At 32.9% G+C, this 22,395-nt stretch overlaps 2 protein-coding genes and 1 long non-coding RNA gene across 4 annotated transcripts; all 3 read right to left on the reverse strand.

Annotated features, from left to right (window-relative positions):
• Positions 1–345: 345 nt before the first annotated feature.
• LOC128032413 (vicilin C72) lies at positions 346–2,695 on the reverse strand. The gene is made up of 5 exons (XM_052620443.1): positions 1,914–2,695; positions 1,649–1,824; positions 1,492–1,572; positions 1,127–1,408; positions 346–1,046 (listed from the first exon to the last, which is right to left on the reverse strand). Exons 1-5 carry the CDS (start codon positions 2,653–2,655, stop codon positions 555–557), a joined length of 1,773 nt encoding a protein of 590 aa, XP_052476403.1. The 5' UTR covers positions 2,656–2,695; the 3' UTR covers positions 346–554.
• Positions 2,696–8,063: 5,368 nt separating this feature from the next.
• On the reverse strand, positions 8,064–9,989 carry LOC128032474 (uncharacterized). Its single transcript, XR_008188669.1, has 3 exons — positions 9,908–9,989; positions 9,351–9,436; positions 8,064–8,117 (listed from the first exon to the last, which is right to left on the reverse strand). It is a non-coding gene; the product is annotated as an uncharacterized LOC128032474 (long non-coding RNA).
• A 5,879-nt stretch (positions 9,990–15,868) lies between these two features.
• Positions 15,869–20,571, reverse strand: LOC105800535 (type IV inositol polyphosphate 5-phosphatase 7). Of its 2 annotated transcripts, none has more exons than XM_052621395.1 (14): positions 19,816–20,571; positions 19,604–19,694; positions 19,182–19,250; positions 19,007–19,097; positions 18,822–18,926; positions 18,044–18,731; positions 17,764–17,957; positions 17,550–17,658; positions 17,298–17,446; positions 16,976–17,206; positions 16,775–16,850; positions 16,447–16,518; positions 16,221–16,358; positions 15,869–16,133 (listed from the first exon to the last, which is right to left on the reverse strand). In XM_052621395.1, the coding sequence occupies exons 1-10, from the start codon at positions 19,843–19,845 to the stop codon at positions 16,981–16,983; spliced, it is 1,752 nt and encodes a 583-aa protein (XP_052477355.1). In that variant the 5' UTR covers positions 19,846–20,571; the 3' UTR covers positions 15,869–16,133; positions 16,221–16,358; positions 16,447–16,518; positions 16,775–16,850; positions 16,976–16,980. The 2 variants fall into 2 exon arrangements, with proteins under 2 accessions (XP_052477355.1, XP_052477354.1); XM_052621394.1 differs by having other exon boundaries at positions 16,957–17,206; positions 19,816–20,570.
• Between the last annotated feature and the right edge of the window lie 1,824 nt (positions 20,572–22,395).

Here is a 22,395-nt window from a genome sequence, read left to right on the forward strand (position 1 = left end):
GAAAACGAACCTGACCTTACCCCTGTAGAGCTTGAGAGTTGGTATAAGCATCCTCCTTATGTCTTCATGCAAGAAGCTTTTCATAAGCTCCATTCGACTTAAACTCAAGCTGTTGAACAAGATAGAACAGGGATCTAACAACCCTAAAATAGAATGTAGCTAATTCACCAATCAAATATAATGGTTAGATCTAAACATGAGATCGGGTAGCTCCACAAAAATATTACAAAATCCATAAATGCTCACTATCAAACATTATAAAAATTTATCCTTTCTCAAGGTTGAAAATTTTGGTATTAGTATAATTTTTAGAGACATTAACAACATCAAATGACATAATACTAATTACTTAAGTACTTAACATTTTATTCCTTAACATAGAAAGACAAAAAAACGCACTCAAAAGTTCATACAAGTTATTGCACTACAAAACAAGGGTCTCCTCCTTTACATAGGTCACCATTTTTATTTCATTACATGCCTGCTTAAAACTAGAAAATTTCACATTAGTCCATAAACACGAGACTATGTGATTATTATTGCCTTTTAACTCTTTATTCAGATGCACGCTGCCTCTGTCGAGACACGAAGTAAGACTCTTGTGGGTTGTTGTTGAATATCTCATCCACCAACCTCGATGACACCCCAAAGGCCAACTCCTTGGCTTGGCTATCCCATTGTCTCACATGGTTGATTTTCCCAGCCACGAAGATCCTCTGGTTATGGTCTGGGTTAATGTTCTGGTTGTAAAGACCGAACCCAGTCATCCTCAGGTTCTGGTTTTGGGATGCAACGAATGTAACTGGAAAGTTTGCTGGGACTACAAATATGTCTCCACGCGACAACCGGGACCTTATTTTCCTGTATTGTCCACTTCTCCTTTCCTCTTCTTGTTCTTGTTCTTGTTCTTCTTCTTGTTCTTCTTCTTCTTCATATGAGCTTTGCCTAGGAAGATGAGGAGAAACCATTTCAGCGTATCCATTTCCTTCGGTAACAAGGATCACGAATGTAGCCTTTGAATTGTAGTGCGGCACAAAGATTGATCCCTACAAAAAAAGGATTTGATTTTGGTTAGTATAATGATGGAAATTAGAGGGAAAATAAAGGGTGGTTTGGTTTTAAGTACTTGGTTTAATTGCAAGGCTGAAACGGTGACATTGATGTCCCTGAGTTGCCGGAATTCACGTGGGCAAGCCTCGAAGAAGCGGCCGTTTTGGTTGGAGTAGCGAGGGGTTTGGCTCAATAAGTTGAAGGCGAATCTCTCGCCACTTTTCTCCCTTGGTGAAGTGGCTTCTTGGCTCAATGCCCTTATTTGTTCCTGGCTGGCTTTACGGAACATTCCCTGTCCCTGCTGCCTTCGACGGCTTTGCCTCCCACCAAACAGCTCGTCTAGCTGCTCACTTCGTGTCTAATACAACACAACATGAATGAATCAATGAATAATCAAGTTTTATTAAAAAAAAGTTGATTAATTAGTTCAAAGAGCAATACATTGAAGGCAGGCTCAAGAATTTCACGACTAAAGGCTCGGAGATATGACTGAGGGCGTTGGCTTCCAGCTGGGAAGAATTCCTGCAGCAAAAATATAAGTAAATATCTATATAATCAAAACCAAACAAATTTGTAAATGTTTTAAAAATGTAGGAACCTCGAATTGTCCAGGGTTATTAACAGGGCGGTGAAGCACTGCTATGATTAGCTTTTCCTTGTTGTCTTGGTTAGCCAAGTACACAGTGCTTCCTGCTGGGACGCTGACTACAACTCCCGGTACTATATTGTAGGACTCTTTGTTTTCATGTGTCAAGAACGTAAGCGTTCCTCTTCCTGTGAAAGTAAACAGTTTACCATGTTTTAGTTAATGGTGTTATATTATATATGCTGATAAAGGGAAGAGGAAATAGAAGAATGTTCACCGTTGGTGACAAGGTAAATTTTCTCAGCGTCACAATGGTGTGGGAGAACGAAAGTGTTGGGGTTTGCTTCTAAGATAGATAAGCGGAACTCATTGATGCCCCTAAGAATAGGATGCCTTGAAGCAAACCTTTGGAGGACCCTGAAATTGCCATGTTCTTCCCTGAATCGAGATTGGAATGATCTGCGATGGAAGTGGAAAGGATTATGGCTTTGTTCTTGCTCTCCTTCTTCAGTTTCCTCCTCTTCTGCTTCTTCTTCTCTCTCTCCCCTCCATGGATTCTCCTGGTACTTTTCCCTGCATTCCCTCACACATTGTTGCTTCTTTTCCGGCCTTTGTTCTTGCTGGTGGCAATGTTGCTGACACTCCTGGAATTGCCTCTGGGATTGTTGTTGTTCTTGCTCGAATCGTTTCAAGCACCTTTGTTGGCATTGTGGTTGTTGCCTTTCTTCTTGTTGTCGGCATTCTTGCTTACACTCCTCGTATCTCCTCTGGGGATCTTCAGGGCGGTGGCGCTGCTGTTGATCTTTCTCCCCATACTGACTTTTACAACTTTCTTCACACTGCTGTTGCTCCTTTTGTCCACGTGTATCCCATTCGCATCTCCTCCGGCAGTCCTCGTACCTCTTGGAAGGATCATCGTCGCCTCTTCTGCCGGGAAAGTCTTTGGCAGAACAAAGCAAGCCAAAGGAAAGGAAAAGAGAAAAGAGCAGAACTACGCAAGCTGACTTATTCCTCACCATGATTACGATAGCTCTGTATTTTGTTACTGTGTGATGGTAATAGCAAAGAGTGGTAATGTATTTATAGAAGGTGGAGCTGTGGAAGCTGATATTTTTGCATGCAAATCTTCATCAACGTGTTGAAGACATTGACATGCAAGGTGACGAGTGTGCAAATTAAAGAAGACGAAATATTGTCTTTCTTTTTTTATAGTGGGGGGTAGATATCGAGATGCCACATCCCTTCACGTGGTACTAGCAAGGTTCGGACAAACTTTGCTGCAGGGGGGTTCATGGTTGTATCTGTAACTGGAAGGGGCGAAATGATGATGCTTTAACAGCAGAAAGATGATGGACCGTGTTGTGTTGTACGTGGACTGAGTTGAATTCAAAGAGTGTTGAAACTGGGAAGGGTTTTAAAGTGAGATAGAGATGTCCCGATTCACTGAGTTAAGGTTTGAGTTGATAGAGGACAACTCAAGTGTACACATGTTGCTGTGCATGGTGATGATCTATGAGTTGCGGGAGATATGAACAAATTCAGATATGTATATTTTTGGTATCCTGTACGTTTGATGCTCAGACAAATTAGTCCTTTCAAAGTTTGAGGTATTTTTATTCGTTTTCAATAACATTATCTAAGTATTACATATAATATCATTATACAAATTTATAATAACAATGGAAAATAAAATGTTTCACTAAAACACTTCAAAGTAAGGATTTGGATTCAATATAGATGATAGGATATAAGTTATACAGTCCAAGCTAACATAAGGTGCCACATGTTAAGAAATATGGTAATTTATTTTTCATAAATTTTGAATTAATTATACTTATTCATTAATAATTTTATATAATCCTAACAATATTATACTATGTTAGTTTATTAAAACAAACAAGTAGGCTAGGGGCTAGGGACATGACTCTTTAATTTTATGACTATTTTTTAAAAAATCTTAAAATTTAGGGTTAATAAAAACAAAGTAACCTATATTTATTTGGTATTTAAAATATTTTTAAACTTAATTAATACTTAAACTTGTAAATCAATTTGATATTTTCTTTGAATATTTGACTAATATCATTAAAATTGTTGACATAATCTTGACGACCAATAACATAGCAACATGTGTCAACATCACATTTTGACATCGCTGTAAAAATAATAAAAATTTTAGAAATTTTATACATCTCATTTTAGACATACTTTTTAGTATTTTTTATATATTTTAGCTTTTTATAACATATTAGATTTTTTATATTTTTATTATTATTTTGACATGTAAAATATACAAATCTAAAAAATAAATAAATAAATATATATATATATAAACAAACATCTAGTACATATTTCCTCTTCGATGCTTCTTGTAACGACCTAAAAAGTGCAGGCATTGGAAAGTGAATTATCGGGCCTCCATTTTAGTGAAACAAGTTTGTAAATAATTATTAAAAATATTTATAGAATTAATTATAAGACCAATTGGATTTTAGTTAAGTGAATTTAGTTGAATTAAAGTTAATTGAGTATTAGGACTAAATTGAATTAAGTGTGAAAGTTAATTATAGAATAGTGAAAGGAGAAAGGACTAAACTAATAATTAAATCATAAAAAGTGACAAATGTGTGGTAATTATAAATATATGTGTAATAAATATATGTATACATTTGTAATTAATATATGTATGTACTTATTAAGTAAAAGATATTTATATATTATATTATTATAATATAAAGTAAAGAAATAAAAGAAATAAAAGAAAAAGAGAATAGAAACATAATAGCAAAACGAAACAGAGAAGAAAAGAAGAAAAAGAAAGAAAGAAAAGGGAAAAGTAAGGTTTTGAGGTTCCAAGCTCAATTGCTAATATCGTGCAAGAGTCATTGTCCGAGAAAGGAAAGGAGAAGGTGAATAAGGAGTGACTCGAGAAAATTACGGTTAGTATTACCATAATTCGAATTTAATTATTAATTGTTAAAATTTAAATTAATATACATGATAAGCAAATTGAGGTAAGTATCATGATTGAATTAAATGAAAAATATGTATTGGTATTGAATTTATTAATAGTAATTGTTGAATTTTGAATAATATGTTTAGTAAATAAAAATAAGGTAAATATCGATATTGAATTAAATGATATTTAATTGCATGTGAATTGAATGGAAATTACTAGTGATATGATTTGAATTAAAAGAATTAATGTGGTATTGAAATGCATATTGGATTGAAAGATTGATTTAAATTGTGAACATGAGAAATTGTGAATTGAATGAAATTAAAATGAAGTATGAATATATATATATATATATATATACATATATATGAGCATTTGATGGTATACTGATTGGAAAGTGAAAAATGTATTGAATTAAATTGTGATTAAATTGGAATGATTTGAATTGAAAGTATGAGAAAGTGATTGAATTGAAATGTGATTCGGAAACCCTATTAACTAGTCGGGATGAGTCGGATATAGTTGGCATGCCATAGGATTGGAAGAGTTCAAGGATACTTCGACCTAGAGTCAATGAGACATTGGGTGTCATTATATTTCTTCGGATAGTTTTGATGAGGTACTGGGTACCAATTTTCTTCGGCTCTGCCGATGAGACACTGGGTGTCACTTTATTGCTTCGAACTATCCGATGAAGCACTGGGTGCCATTCTGGTGTGTTTGGTTTGATCCGTGTATCCTCCAATGTCCGAGTCTTGTTAATAGGGGTAAATAATTGGAATGAGAAAAATTGAATAAGTGTGATTGATTGAGCTATGGAAAGAAATGAGAAAGTGAAATTGTGAATTAGAAATCGAGATATGAGATTTGAAGATATGAACCCAAAGTTCATGATTTGATTAAGAGTAAATTTTTGTTATATGATATTAGTGAGTACAAATTGCAATAGAATTGATACTGAATATAGTGATAAATTGAATGAATTGCATATGAACTTAAATGAACTATTGGAATGAGATGTGAAAATCCAATAAAATTGAGATAGTGAAATAAGGTATGAATACAATTAAATACAAGATTGAAATATTACTTTTTGTTATTAATGATCAAGTTGATTTAAAGTATGAGATAATTAATGAATAATTGTAGACATAAATTAAATGTATATAATTTATCAATTAATATTATTAATTTGAATTATGGTAATACCACTGAGTATACCCATACTCAGTGTACGGTTGTTTCCGTGCGCAGGTTAATAGAAAGTCAGTATCTGGTCTAGCATCCAAAGCAATCCCGATGTAACACCCCGACCCGTGTCCGTCGCCGGATTAGAGTTACGAGGCATTACTAAACAAAGCACACATCCGAACAATTTACAAGTACACATAAACAAGTCTCTTAAATCAATCAAATTTTAAATCATAAAGCTAACATAAACTCTTTATGAATTATTCCATATTTTAAAACGAACATATATATAGTCACATAAATCATAAAAGAAAATATCAAATAAATCAAAAATCACTTTTTCATAATCGGCATATCATGCGTTTACATTCAATAACTTACATTGACTGAATGTAATATACTTATCATTATAATTCTACATACAACTTAGTCATTAAAATTCAAATAACAAAACCAATTTACTTAAAACACATATACCCTTCTAGTTTTATTATAACACAAGTCACTATTCAAATGGTCAAACCCAAATACAAAAGCTGGAAATAAACTTGCTAATTCATATGTTTTAGTAAATATCTATTTTCATTCAACTAAATTACATCGCACATAATTGATATTGCATAGTACCGAACTAAAATATATTGTTCCATAATTAGCAATTTATAACAAACTCATCGCTAATATATATATAACATGTCCGTATGTAAGTAGGCTTAATACACTAATCATAACTAGTTCATTATGTACATATTAAACACTTATTCACCTATTACAAGCTTGTGCATGTGTGTACTCCAAATGGGTCATTTCCGAACATCCATATTTCATTATCACTACAAAATTAATTAAGACATATTCGCCATTATAACACTCAAACTATAGCATATTTATGTTTTCTTAACACATACTTATCAATATAAATACGAACCCCAAAACTAAATCTTATAATCACTTACATTTTCAAATCAAACATAATTTAAATACACCACATGTATATACAATATTTCTAAATACCTAATTATCACATAACATAATCTTAATTCAACTAACATCCAATATTAATCTTATTGTCGAAACACATAACTAAATATCACCTTTTATTCAACTCATATCACAAGACTTTAATATCTAACATAAACCAAATTTATCACATACATGTAACTTGAATATCTCATTCAAATGCAAGCTCAAATCATGATCAAATGTAGTCAAATTCAAGCATAAAAATTAAAGACATCAAGCACCCATTCAAAAACACATAAAACCCAATTTAAACAAAATGATCATGAATAAGCCATTTTTAAACCAAACCGAACACAAGCATGGAAATTAAACCATTTTCGCATGGCTATTTATATATTAATGATCCAAAACTAACCAAAAACATAATCAAGCTTAGAGGTGCTCATGGGTCGGGCCGGGTTCGGGCTGGGCCCAAAAAATTTTCGGCCCGGGCCCGGCCCGAAATATGGGCCTAGAATTTTGCCCAGGCCCCGAAAAATTCATAAGCCTGAACTGCCCCTGCCTGCTTTTTTAAATAAATACCAAAATTTATTTTAAAATTAAAAAGTATTTTAAAAATATTTTAAAATTAAAAAATTTAAAAAGTATTTAAAAAATTTAAATTTTAAAAATTTAAAAAAGTATTTTAAAAGCATTTTAAAATTAAAAAATAAAAAATATTTATTATATTCGTCGGCCAAAAAGTGGTGCCCGAGGTCTGCCTGCTTTTTAATCGGACCTCATTTTTTGCCCAAGCCCATATTTCGGCCTATATTTTACCCAAACCTCCCATATTTCAAGGGCCGTCGGTGGAGCCGCCGCCCATGAGCACCTCTAATCAAGCCTATACATGCCATAAGATAAAGTTCAAACTTTAACAAAATACCAAAAGAAGTCGATAGTGTGATAGACTATCTTGATTAGAGGTGCTCATGGGCCAAGGTAGGCCGGGTTCGGCCGGCCCATAAAATTTTGGCCTGCCCGAAATATGGGCTGAATTTTGCCCAGCCTACCGAAAAAAATCATAAGCCTAAAAAATATTTTAAAATTAAAAAATTTTAAAATATTTTAAAATTAAAAATAATAAAAAATATATTTTAAAAATATTTTAAAATTAAAAAATAAATATATTTATTATATCGGGCCAAAAAAGTGGTGCCCGAGGCCCGGCCCGTTTAGAAAATAGGCCTCGTTTTTTTGCCCAAGCCCATATTTCGGGCCTATATTTTTACCCAAACCCTCCCATATTTTGAGCGGGCTACTTACACTTGCCTACCATGAGCACCTCTAATGCTGATGATCCCCGAGCTCGTAACGTGACTCCAAAATCTATAAAACAAAGGTAAACAAAAACACACAAAGTAAGCTATAAAAGCTTAGTAAGTCATAAGCAAAAATTCATATATATATACTAATACTTATTCCATCATTAAGTTAAAATAAACCAAATATTCTAATATTTTGTACCATATAACACTTTAATAAAAATCACATTGTATTTTCATATAAACAAACCATATGGCAGATACACATAAATATTTAACAAAGCCAAATTTTCAACAAATCATTATGCCAAAACATGCTTATATTCAAATGGTTAACTCATACTCTATATTTCATTTGAAACTATTATCAATTTAAAATAATCAACTTACCTTAACACTAATTAAGCAAATGGCTAACACATACCTAAATAATTTAGCTTTCTTAACACATTTATTTGCTTTTACTATTGCTCACATAAGATTTATAGAACATAGAACCTTGTATAAAACACCGACATATAGTCTGCTAGGCACAAAGCCTGATACATTTCACCGGCACAAAGCCTGCTAGACATAAAGTCTGATATAATTCACCGGCACTGAGCCTTCTAGGCATAAAGCCTGATGTAATTCACCGACATCAAGCCTGCTAGGCATTAAGCCTGAAAATCTCAAATACAAGGATGATCTTATGTATAATTCTTTATGTTTACATAAGTTTTACTCACTAACCGTATCTTCGTAAGAATTGAATTATATTCAATTATTCATAGCAAACAAACATTCGAACCACATATGTATAATTTACAACATTAAAATTCAGCTCAAAGAATTTGTAACCTATATTCGAACCACATATGTATGTAAAATTCATACATTAAATTCAGCTCAAGAACTTTAAATATATATATTCGAACCATATGTGCATATATATATATATAATTCATAATACTATGTTCAACTCAAAGAACTTATATCATACATTCAAACTTTATATATATAATTCATAACTTTAAATTCAACTCAAGAAATTAAATCTTACATTCAAACTACATATCCATGTAAATTCTACTATTAGTTTCATATTATTGAACTTAAAGCATACTTTAGCTAATATACATGTAATCTATACCATTAATATCAACCTCCAAAATCAATTTCTATGTTCGGCTATCACATAGAAAAATCACTAAGTTTTATTCAATTTATATACTTTTAGTTCCAGCTTACTAAATGTATGATAGATATATTTATATAAATTTCAAATTTATAACATTTAAATTGCTATTAGACTTACCTCGGATAGTGAAAAATTGAAATCGGATAATTAGTCGACGATTTTGGTTTTTTCCTGATCTAGCTCCGATTTCTTTGGTTTTTGATCTAAACATATTCAAAATGAGCTAGTTTAAATATTATTAACTTCAATTTAATCCAAAAACACATAAATGGAAAATTACAAATTTGCCTCTAACATTTTACATTTTTCACAATTTAGTCCGAATTACACAAAACACAAAATATTCAAATTTTGACTATACTATGGTTAGGCTGAAACTTCATTATACTCATACAAGTCCATGCATTTTATTTATTTCGTATTTTAGTCCCTCAAAAATTTATTTTCACAATTTAGCCCTAAATACTCAAATTCATCAAAAATCCCAAGACAAAACATGTAAATCTAACACATATATTTCAATTTCATCAACTAACATCATAAAACTCAAACATCCATCAATGGCACATTTCAAAATCATCATCAATTCACAAAATTGAAGCATGGGTTTTGAAGAACACAAAACAACGATATCAAAAACGTAAAAATTATCAAAAACCGAACAAAGAACTAACCTTAATCAAAATTCAAAATGGCCGAACCCTTAGCTTGTTCTTTCCTTTTTCTTTTCTTTTACATTCGGTTAGTAGAAACAAAAAAATGATAATGGCTTTTTAACTTATGTTTGTTTTATTATAATAACTTTATAATATATTATTTATTATTATAACCTTTATAATTATTATAAAAACTATATAATATATACATAGTGCCGTCCATTCATTAATTCAATGGTAAAATTGCAAAATGAAACCTTCATATTAGAAGAACAACGACTATTTGGCCCTTCTAAAAATAACCACTAAATTTTTATTTTACGCGATTAAGCCCTATTCTCAAATTAAGCATTCAAACAATAAAATTAATTTACGAAACTTTCACACATATAAATTCACACATAATAAACACAGAAAAAAATATTAAAATATTTTTCAGACTCTAATGTGTGGTCCCGAAACCACTGTTCCGATTTGGGTCAAAATCGGGCTGTTACACCCGACCTCAGAGAAATTTTAGTGATGTACCTTTCTTGTGATAATGGGGCATGTACCTAAGTGATGTATAGGTTAAGTATAAAAGTATTGTGATTATGGTTTTACAACTATGTTAAAATTTGTTACAAGTATGGAATGGAACTAATATGACATATTTGATACAAATATGCTATGCCTGCTATTTATTTGTGAACTAGTTATAGGTTATCTGATATATTCGGTAATACTCCGTAACCCTGTTCCGACGACGGTTTAGGGTTAGGGGGTGTTACACTTCTGGTGCAATATAATATGGGCTACCAATAATGTCCTTGAAATACATCAGCTATTCCAAAGGCACGGAGTTAAAAAAATAAAAATAAAAATAAAAATCAACCCGACCACGAAAATTTTAATGAACGGAGATTATTATATTTGCACCTGGCTTATAAAAGAGTGACACACCCAAATTCGTAGCCTTGAATGGTGAATTTTCGTCTTTGTAATAGAATGGCAAGTATGGATGATTTGGACCATGGTTCTAAGCAAAGAAGCGGCCGCACGTTGTTATCATTTTTAAAAATGATTTTTTTGAAAAAATTTTAATTTTTGAAAATGTTAAAATTAGAATTAAATTGATAAATTTTGTAAATGATGAGAGTTAAATTTATTAATTTTTTAGAATTCAAACTAAATTGACTAATTTTGTAAACATTAAGAGCTAAATTTATTGAAATTTTTATATTTAGGATCAAACTGATAGAATGTGTAACTATCAGAGGATTAAATTTGTTATTAGACTAATAAAAAAAACCCATGCCAGCTTCCCGTACTCATCTTAGGGCAACTAAAAGTAGAGTGATTAAAATATTGATTTTGAAAAATTTAATGACTAAATTGAAAATCTAATGAAAGGTATAGTTGGGTGACATTTTTGTAGTTTACCCAAATAATAATATATTTTATACCAACATCAATGCAAATTAAAATCGGGTAATTTGGACTTGTGAAACAAATGGGCCGATCCAATGTGGACTCTCAAGGCTTTATTAAAAATCACTTCAACCCATTACATTTGAGGCCCAATGCACCCTAAATTCAATATAATTCACCAATAATGTCTTGGCATTTAAAAATATCATGGAGGCCCTTGTACTAAGTGTTAAATTGTATTTTGCCCCCTCTACTTAAAAAATAGACAAATTAGTCCCTGTACATTAGATCAAGGAGCAAATTGGTCATTTCTGTTAAAAATTTCATCCATTTCTACTATTAACAATTGACATGACTGACAGAATAACCAAATAGTGATACGTGTCATGCCACATGTATTTTATGCCAACGAATAGGGAACAATTTTTAACAATAGAAATAGATGAAATTTTTAATAGAATGACCAATTTACTCTTTGATCCAATATACAGGGACTAGTTTGCTCATTTTTTTAGTAGAGGGGGTAAAATAAAATCCAACTCCTAGTATAAGAGCCTCCATGGTACTTTTAACCGTGAAAAAACAAATTACATAATTTATGTTACTAAATGATTTTAATATAAAAGTTATCGTACCATTGTCGAGAGGTATTATGGGCTGAGTCAAATCTATGTATGGTATTAGCACAATTTATTTTCATTAAATTCGGCTCAGCTCAAAATATAAGTCACAAAATTTTCTCATTCCTACCGATATCGGTAAATAACTAACTGAAAAGCTTGTTTTAAGCTCATTATATTATATTTTCAATTTTTACAAAAAAATATTATTTTTAATTCAATATTTAACAATTTAGCATTTTTATTAAAATTTTAAACTAGATAATTTGCATGTTGTTTATTTTTTACATTATAATATTATATATTATTATATATTTATTTTTTTTCAAATTCAAGTTTAATATTACATCATTTTCTTAGTTATATGGCTATCAAGTAAATTTTTTTAATTCAAAATGTTACACCAACAAAGTTAATAAAAAAACTTTAAACAAGGTTAACAATTGAATCTTAATTTTGAAATCAGAAAATTAAGGACTAAATTCCTAAAATATAAGTATAAGAAATAAATTCTAAATTTACAAAAATACAAAAACTTAACATATTTTAACCATTTTATATTAATGTAATTGGTTGGTCCTCAATAGAGGTGCTCATGGGCCGGGCCGGGCCTATATGGGCCTAAAATTTGCCCAGGCCCGGACCGGGAAAAAATCATAAGCCCGGGCCCGGCCCATTTTTTAATAAATACCAAAAATTTATTTTAAAAATTTAAAAAAGTATTTTAAAAATATTTTAAAATTAAAAAATTTTTAAAAAATATATATTTATTATATCGGGCCGGGCCGGGCCGGAGCCAAAAAGTGATGCCCGAAGCCCGGCCCGTTTTCTAAACGGGCTTCATTTTTTGTCCAAGCCCATATTTCGGGCCTATATTTTTACCCAAACCCTCCCATATTTCGGGCGAGCCATCGGGCCGGGCCGAGCCGCCCGGCCCATGAGCACCTCTAGTCCTCAGTCCTCACCTCTATGCTATACAAGTCTTTAAATAAGTTAGTCAATTAACTTCAGTTCAGTAATTACAAAAAAGAAAAAAAAAACAAATGAAAAATAATTATAGAATTTTATATATAAAAAAAAAAAGTGAACTGCTTTTTGTACATTATTAATAATAATAATAATAATAATAATTCTGTTAAAATATAATTTTCAAACTCTTTTTGCACTTAGTGCAACCTATTTTTATGTAATATAATTCATATTTGATTCCTTTTTACATGTATAATATATACTATATATATAGATATAGATGATTCTTTCTTTTAATAATTTTTTTTCTCTTCACGTAAGAACCCTACAACCCAATTTCAGTAAGAACAAAAAACAATAAAATCCTAGCAAATCCTAACACTTCAATGGCCTCAAGACGTTCAAAGGTTATTCGTTCATCGAGCCAAGGCGAAATAGGTCTGTTTAATCAGATAATGCCAATAGACTCTCCAACTCCAATATCGAATCGGCTGACACCGGCCCATTCAGCTGTAAGAAGAGCACCGAACACGGTTCCGATGCAGCAGCCAAGAACGGCGGTTCCGAAAAAACAGCAGCTGCCAAAGAAGACAATATTTATGTTGGGGTCACCCGAAAGAATAAGAGAGATGAAAAAGGACGAAGGGTTCGGGATCTTTTTTCAGAATTGTTCCTTGTGCAAGAAGAAACTCAAACCGGATAAAGACATTTATATATATGGGTACGTTAGACACGATTTTTTACCATGAGTGTTGGATATTCGGGTTTATTAGTTTATATTTACAGTATAAAGTGAATCATTGTTTGATGATTGCAGTTACCTAGGCGCATTCTGCTCCGTTGATTGCCGAGATGATCGAATAGCTTTGGACGGTATCGACAATGAAGTTGTTCCCAAATTACCAATAAACATGAGACCCTCAAAGAGATTTTGAACCACAAATTTGACATTTTCCTGATATGTATCGGATACAAATATTCAGTTTTTTTAAAAGCTATCATCGTATCGAAATTCTAATTCGTGCCGAATAGATTTGAAATAAAAAAAAGGGTGTCCTTAGAGAGGATTAAGCAACAAGCATTGTCTGCTACAGCTGAATATTACAGAGGGAATGTAAGAGCTATTCATTGGTATGGTCTCCATTGCAAGAGACAAAGGAACATGCTTTTGCCAGCCAATGCCCACTAACAAAAAAGGGTTACTTTCAGATTATATAACCAAAAGAATCTTACCATATAACTTGGTCTGACCCCATTGTTGATAATTATTTATTAAACTTCCTTTTAAAACCTTGGATTAATATATATAGAGAAAGAATAATAGGTTCAGAAGGAAAAAAAGAAGCCTTAAAATCATGAGTTTGCCAATGTAATTTGTCAGGTATATGAACTGTCATGTTCTTTCTTTCTTTTTTTTGTTTCTTTCATTATATCAGTTGCAGGTTCTGATACTTTTACACCGAAAAGTTCATCACAGTCTAATTAGAAGACATGTTGGTTTTAGGTATTTGATTCTTTTATACAAGAAAACAGTTGGTACTGTTAGATTGTTTCAGTTCAACATTCTGAAGAATCTGAACAAACAATTATTATAGAATATTGCAGGTTGTAACACCTTTTTTTAAGGACAAGAAAATAACAATGAGGGCTCCGTTTTAGGGCTTTTTTATTGTGGTATTTACTGTTTTTAATACAAGTAATTAACAAGGAGGGAAAGATGGTGAGAAAGAGTGTAGGACATGGAGAAGGAGAAGGTTGTTGTGTAGGGCTTTCAGGGAAAAAGGAGCCAACCTTTTAGTCTCTCGTGCATTTAGGCTTATATAGGAGGTCATCTTTTATCATTTATGATTAGTGTCACATAATCGATAATATGGTGTCCGGTAAAGTTGTGCATGTTAATTAGATGATAATGCAATTACAATTCAATTGTCATCATAAAGTGTATTGAGTGATTTTGCTTTTATATATTCGTTTTTGGGGGTTTTACAAGGTTATTATGGCTTCATGGTCTTCATGGGATGCATAACAAGCTGCCTTTTGGATAAGATAATCAAGAGTTCATCCGTGGATTGTCTTACATAAAAGGTTACTACGGACAATTCCTTATGAAGAGTTGCGCACAAATAACAAAAAATTGTCTGAAGATAACCCATGTCTTGTCACGTGTCATGTTGAAATGAGTATATAAATGTGACAAAACAAAAAACCACACTATCCTAAAATCAGTCCCGTTGTTAGCTTGGCCAAAAAGTAATAGAATTAATGCCATTTTAATGAACAAACAGTGGCCAGAATCTGGTGAATTTGCTTGGAATTAATAATTAGCCGACCAGAAGGCAACTCCTTCAGTTTTAAAGTGACTATTCACTGATAAGGTTTCTCCCTTTGATAGCTTTCAAGTGAACATATATACCTTTCTTTTTCTGCAATTCTTTTTCTTGGTCCCTTCTTTGACCGTATTTGGAATGGAATGCACATGCATTTTACATACACCATTTGCCCCCCTACCCCCTTTTTTCATCTTAAATACTCATTATACTCGGATTTCGGTATTAACCCGAATATGAACATAAGTCCAACATCGATATATTAAACTTTTTTTCAAATTTTTTTGGTTGCTTATTTGTGAGATTTAAGACCTGCAATAATGGTGTACTAAAAATGACCTATAATATAAAAGTGATTGGAATATTCCCCACTTTTTCTTTTTGGTAGAAAAGCCCCCACTCTTGTTTTTTACTTTCTCTACATTCCAGACAGGTAAGAACAAACTAATAATATGGTCAATCAACATATATATACATATATACTCATGGCTTCCATATAAACCTGCCAAGCCTGCAAATCTGTCTGCTGCTTTTTTCTGGTTTCATACACCACAGCAATATGCCAAAAAAGTAAAAGTATAAAAAGAATGATGGTGCTATCAGATTATCAATGAAACCAACTTTTCTCAGTAAAATCATTAGCAAAAGCAGCATGGAGAAGAAACAAAGCATATTCTGATTCTATTTTTTTCACTTTTGTTTTTTCTCTTTACATTTAATTCTTCTATCACTTTGGTAAGTATCCATAAAACCCTTTACTTCTCTTTGCATTTAAAACAAAAAGTTAACAAACATATAATGATTATATATTTGACCATACTTTCATCTTTTCTTTAGTTCATCAAAAGAATATTTCCCCTAAAACTAAACAAATCATGAATAAAACAATCTTCAAGTACCCTCTCTCAACTTCTTTTCCTGCAAAACCAAAAAAAGGGTTACATCATTATCGTATAAGGAAGCTAATTTTTGGCTTTCTAAGTACGAAGAAGTAGTCAGCAGTACCTGTGGAGAACTATCGGAGCTTGTTTCGAGATGGATTAGAAGTGGACTTTTTTGTTAATCAGTTGCATTGAGATTGGAATGTTGTAAGCTGACATCATGTTATGATTGAGTTGGAATTCAAGTTAGTTAAGTTTACACCTGATCAACAAACATGAAAACAAGATTAGTCGAAGAAATTAAGAAATAGTAAACCAAAAAGGGAAAGAAGAAAGAAGAGAGAACCAACCTTTTTTTGGTTAGTGAGCAAAGGAATGTCTCTATCACCCTCAAAAATGGATCTCCTCAAAGTGAATTTTACCTGCACATGGGACCAACGTTATCAAACACTTCAAAGCTGGTTTTTCATGTAGATTGTCGTTATCTATTGTCAAGTGGCCATGATTCAGTTTCTAGGAAGATATGTTGAAGGCAATCTTTTCCATGTTTAAAAGCTATGGGAGTAAAGGATTAAAGTCCAAGGACCACAATCACAAAGGAGTCTTGAGTATGGATACTTGTTTTATTTCAGACAAATCTGATGCACTAGATGGAAAAAGGAAAAGCACTAGATTTACCTGATTGATTCAGAAGACAAATTATTGCTGATGGGTAGAAGCACATTGAAATTCTTGCCAATTGATATTTAAGCTCCTGGTTTAAACAATAGGAATCACTTAAGTAATGGTTAAAAAAAACAAATATTTGCAAATATAAATAGGCATTCACGTGTGTGTGTGTGTATAGAGAGAGAGGATACATTGAATGCAGGTCGTAACCTCCTTTAGAAAAAATTTAGCTCGGTGTATCCATGCGCATACGGCAAAAGCTCCTCTACCTCAATCCTCCTCGAACTAGAATAACTCATGCTCTTCTTAAGTTGACCACGGCTTGACTCAACCTCAGCCCAAAATATACCATAAACCGGTCTGTGATCTGAGAACTTAGATTCCCCACGGACATAAGATAATTGATGAATACCTTCTCCGTACCACAGTATCCGGTCACACCTTCATACAAAAAAAGTTCAAGTCAGTACACTTCTTCAGAGCTATAGTTTTAACTACTTTATCGTGCCATACGGCGGAGGCAGTTTCTTACCAAGCTGGAGTTCGACATTTCTCCTTTGGGTGCATAGCATCCCCTGTATACCTATCTGAATTAGTTGAATACTTGTATGTTGGTGGGAAGTAAATCTTTCCTTCATGCCATCCCTTAAAAACGCGCCCTCTTTTTTGCTCTATCCTTAGCTGCCAAATTATCATCAATGAAAGGTTTTCTTATTAAATTTGACAGTAGAATTTGTTGTACGTTATTCAGGGCCTGTGAAGATATGGAGAAGTAAAAGCATACCTGGTCATTTTCTAACAATGCTCTCCAGTTCTGCATTTCAACAAGTGCCTTGGCAGACCGGTAAGAGAGAGCAATACGATAATTCAAATCCCCGAGCCAAATTATTCGACTGGATTAATATATAATTAGTCAGTATATGCAAAAAAAATAAAAAATAAAAAAGCATATGAGAACATAAACATTGGTATTTTTAGCATATGAACCAAGTCCTTACTCATGCTCGAGGATTGTTTCAGGGGACTTCTCATTAGCTTCACTATGAACCCGTGGAAACCTCGTCTTCTTAAGAATCTCCATAACATCCGAGTTTCTCCTTAGCTCATCACCCTCCTTTTGTCCCGAAGTTAAATGAGTGCAAATGAAGCAAAAGCTTGTTTGATGTACCAACATACTGACAGATATAGAACCCTGGCAAACCAAGACATATAGGTTAAACAGAAGTGCTTCTTATTCTCAAGCATAAGATAAGTAAATTAGATACGGTCAAGTAATACCTTATTTCCAAGATAACCCATCAATCCTCTGCCAACACAAGATACTTTCATGTTTTTAACATGATCTCTCAACTCGCTTCTCACCCAAATTGTGATAAATATACCAACCATTTGCTTACTAGCCACTAAGCAGTACCTTGAATGTCCAGGCATCCTATATCCCGGTTCATTCGATGCAGATCCACCATAGGACATTGGCGAGTGCAATACAGTACTTGGTGATTCTGTGATTCCATTATCATCATCTGATGAACCCCATCTGGAGTAATCACTAGGTCTAGAGTAATCGCTAGGCCGGGAGTAATCACTGGGCCTATTACCCCATCTATAACTAGAATCATAGTCACTTGGCCTATGACCAAATATTACCCTATCACAAACACTGAACCGCCTGTCAAGTCGTGGTTGTGGAATCGAGGGATCATTGTCCATTCTCCAACTGCTGGTTGTCTGGAACGATCTGCGGTGAAAGAAAGACGGATTCTTCTGCCTAGATGACCCTTCAAAATCAGCATCCATCTCCACAATAGGCTGAGGAACAGGAGATGGTGTATAGCAACCCCCACCTCCACTTGTTCCGGGAAGATTGTTAAGAGTCTTCCTAATGAGAGACAACCATTTTTTGGCCGGACCATTGTCTTCTGCGCCCAAAATATTCCCAGCATTCAAAGGAACTATCTCTTGAAACCTGTAAGAAATCAAAGAGGAAACAAATTATTCTATGAACAATTCAAAGTTTGGTAAACAAGACATGAAGATCAAAACCGTCAAAACATACCCAAGGACATATATATCTGCAGGAGATGATGCATGAAGCAAATCTTCTAGATTCAAATTACTCGGTGGCGATCTTCCGGCCACATTCCATGTAGATGCAAAAATGCTGCTCCAAAGGACAATAGAAGAACAGTTGGTACTCATGCATCACAAAAAAAACATATAATTTTTTTAGGAAAAACATACCTATAATTTTCGACATCTATGATTCGAGGGTGATCAAGATTCATTCTCCCTCTCCGGCTCCGACTTTGCTCCGTATTCCTACTAAATTTTTCTACAAATCATAGCAGCATTTAGACAATTAATAGAAAAACAACAAAATAGTCCCCAAAAAAATTAGTGAAATAAGATTAGGAACCTGTTTTACTCTTTTTGATTGTGCATGGCTCCCTTTCTGAGAAGCTAGTCCTGTATTCCACTTCACCTCCTGAAGATTTAAAAACAAAAAAAACAAAGTTATATATACATGTTATGAACCAGAACAGGAACTGTACCAACCAAAAAGAATAAAAATTGAAGTTACAATGGAATCATTTTTAGGATGCCTTGTCTGTTTTGATGGGAAATTGCATGAAAAAGAGTACTTAAAAATAGAATCCAGGAAAAGATAAAGCCTTGAAATAACCAAGTAATCCATTCTAAATAAGTTAGCTTGGTCTGAACAGATAAGAGGAAGAATATTCCCTTTCTTTTTTTGACATGAAAGCTTGAGATCCTAGCTATTTTTTTTATGAATACCAAGCAATCACTGTGAAAATTAACGCTCCTCAAAGTACTCACCTCCTCCACAAACATGATCATCTGCTTGAAAATCCTCAGTTTTGCTCTTGATATTGAACCATTTTCTGACCATCTTTTTGGACCATGAGAGCTACACAAAATGAAGGAAATTTTAGTCAGTTAAAAACCTTCAATTTTTTTTGTTCTTTCACAAATTTGAGAATTGAAAACCAGAAAGAGAGAAAGAGGAAGAAAGAAAAGAAAAGAAAAACCTTGCTTTTCTTGGCTTTCCCATCTCTCATTGTTGGACTTTTGCTTCATACACCTCCAAATTTACTCTTTTTTACTATTCCCGAAACTCTCAACTTTGCTAACAATCACCAAGAAAAAAAAACACTGTTGCTACTTACTACAACCCCATATAGGCAGCAAACTCCACCGATCCTTCCCCGATTTCAGGCCTTTTTTAACTTAGATTAAAAACAAGCTGAATTATTTGATCCCAGATAATCTTCAACTAAGAAAACAAATGTCCCAAGTCCCCTACCTTCACCTTCCTCAAAATCAAAGGCTAAAGCTAAAGCAAAGAGAGCTAAACAAGAAATGGGTTTGCCTTAGTTTCTTGTTCCCAGTAAGTGAAAGCAAAGAAACAAGCTCAAAAAACCCAGAAAACATGAAGCTCCAACGAATAATATAAAAGAAAAAGAGAGAGATAGAGACAACACTTTAATGCTAGGAAATAATATGAAGAGAAGGGAGATTCTTGAAGCTATAACAAGACAATGTGGGCAAACATAAAGAGAAAGCAAGGGGAAGAAAGTCTAGAGAGAGAAAGCTCGTAAGACAAACACAAGCAAAGGCAAAGGCAAAGCAGCCCCTTCTGTCTCTCTCTCTTCCTTCTCTTTACTTTGTTAGAAAAATAAAGAGAGCAGCAGCACACCTCGTTATCAGTAAAAAAGCAAAGTAATGAAATTTTGAATGGAATAAAGTGCAAAATAAATATAGAGAGAAACTCTGTCACACTATCTCTTGTTTATGTTTGCTTTTTTTTTTTTATGGATTTTTCTTTTAAGAGATTTAAAAATTTATAGAGAGGCTTTTTTAGTTCCATCTAATGTTACAGGCTATTTCAACATGAATGAAGCAAAGAGGTAATGTCGTTTTGTACCATGTACTGTTAAAACGACAAGGGTTTATGGTCAGCAAAGTGTTTGAAGGGGGGTTTCAAATTTAAGCTGTCTTTGAATCACTTTGGGCTAATATACTATTTCCTATGTGAGTTTAGGTTTATTATTCGATTTGATATCCAGGTCAAATAATATTACTTGATCTGATAAATATTTAACCAAAATACTTAATTAAAATTAAAAATAAAATTCAAGTATAAATTAAATATTGAAACTAAGTTTAAGTGCTTAATTTTGGAAAAAGAATGAAGTATCAAATTAAAGAATTTTCAATTACCATTTTAAATGTTGAAGCCAGATATTAAAGAGAAGGAGATAGGACTGTTATGGAGCGAGGCTTTTTTAAATTACAAAAATTATGTGGAAATCTCATCAAATATCGAGTTGAGATTAAAAAATATTTACATGATTGTATTTAAATGATAGAAATAAAACGGAGACAAGCATATAGGTATTGCATGTAGATATGCATACACGATTTCGATTTTGTAGGAATATAGCTTACGAGGACAGGAAGCAAGTATCACTTTTTGCTCCGAGGGAAGCCCTTATTCACGCTAAGAAAAGCGGTTGGGTAGTGAGAATGATCGGGAAAAACAGGAAGCTTCTAAACCAAACGATAGACACTAAGGCAGAAAGAGTAAACTGGAGATATAGGCCATTGGTGGAGGACATCAAGAGGCTGGGAAACGTATGCTATGAGGAAGAAGGATTGGAAATGACAACGCAGATCAATGAGGAAAATTCAAGATGCTCAACATTTGCCTCTAATTCCCATACTAATGTTGTTTTAAATAATAACTTTATTATGAATAATAGCCTATGAAACATGTCTTGATATCAAAAAAATTAAACTCTCGAAGTCATTTATTGGTCTTTCATCCAAGTAAAAAAAGCAATTAAAGAAGGGTCATCTGTCTTTGTGTCTGTAGAAAACTAGAAATTTTGAGGTTTTTCAAGATTCCCCGGAAAATATTTTCTCTGGGTTAATTCCATTAAAATCTTCATATTAGTCTTTCAACTTCAAATCACTCTAATTAAATCCTTAAAAGAATCTGTATATATCAACCAGAATCTTCAACCAATTTAATTTTAATTTAGACATTAAACATAAATACATGGATCAAACTGTAAACATATTTATAATTTAGTTCACGTCTTAAATATATCTCTCCTAAAAATTGAATGGACTAATTATCAGAATAGTCCGATATGGTACTGATTGATATGATAAAGACTAAATTAAAATCCGGGCCATAGAATATTTGGTTGTTAACCGATCTAACTATTTTCATTAAATACAGGGTTTAATGGCCTTGTAATCGAAGGCAAATGCCCCAGTCTTTAAGGTGTCACTGTTATTTATTCTTCATCACTCACTCACCTACTACTTTTTTTTTTTTTATCGAAACACCTACTACTTAAATAGAAGCTACTTTCAATAGGACCACATTTTTGGATTTATCTAATCTGGGCTTTTTTTTTCTATTAAATTTCAGCCACTTATGAGAGCCGAATGAGGAGCCTCTAGGGAAAAAAGCAAGCTTAATTCTAAATTTCTTTAATGGTAGAGTGGAGGAGATTTCTAAAGTCTCCGCCGTCTAGGGCGGCTCCTCGGGCCATAAACAATCCTTGATTATACAAACTCCAATTTTCTCTTTATAT

Source organism: Gossypium raimondii, chromosome 9 (genome assembly GCF_025698545.1).
Source record: "Gossypium raimondii isolate GPD5lz chromosome 9, ASM2569854v1, whole genome shotgun sequence".
In the NCBI taxonomy this organism is placed as follows: Eukaryota; Viridiplantae; Streptophyta; class Magnoliopsida; order Malvales; family Malvaceae; genus Gossypium; species Gossypium raimondii.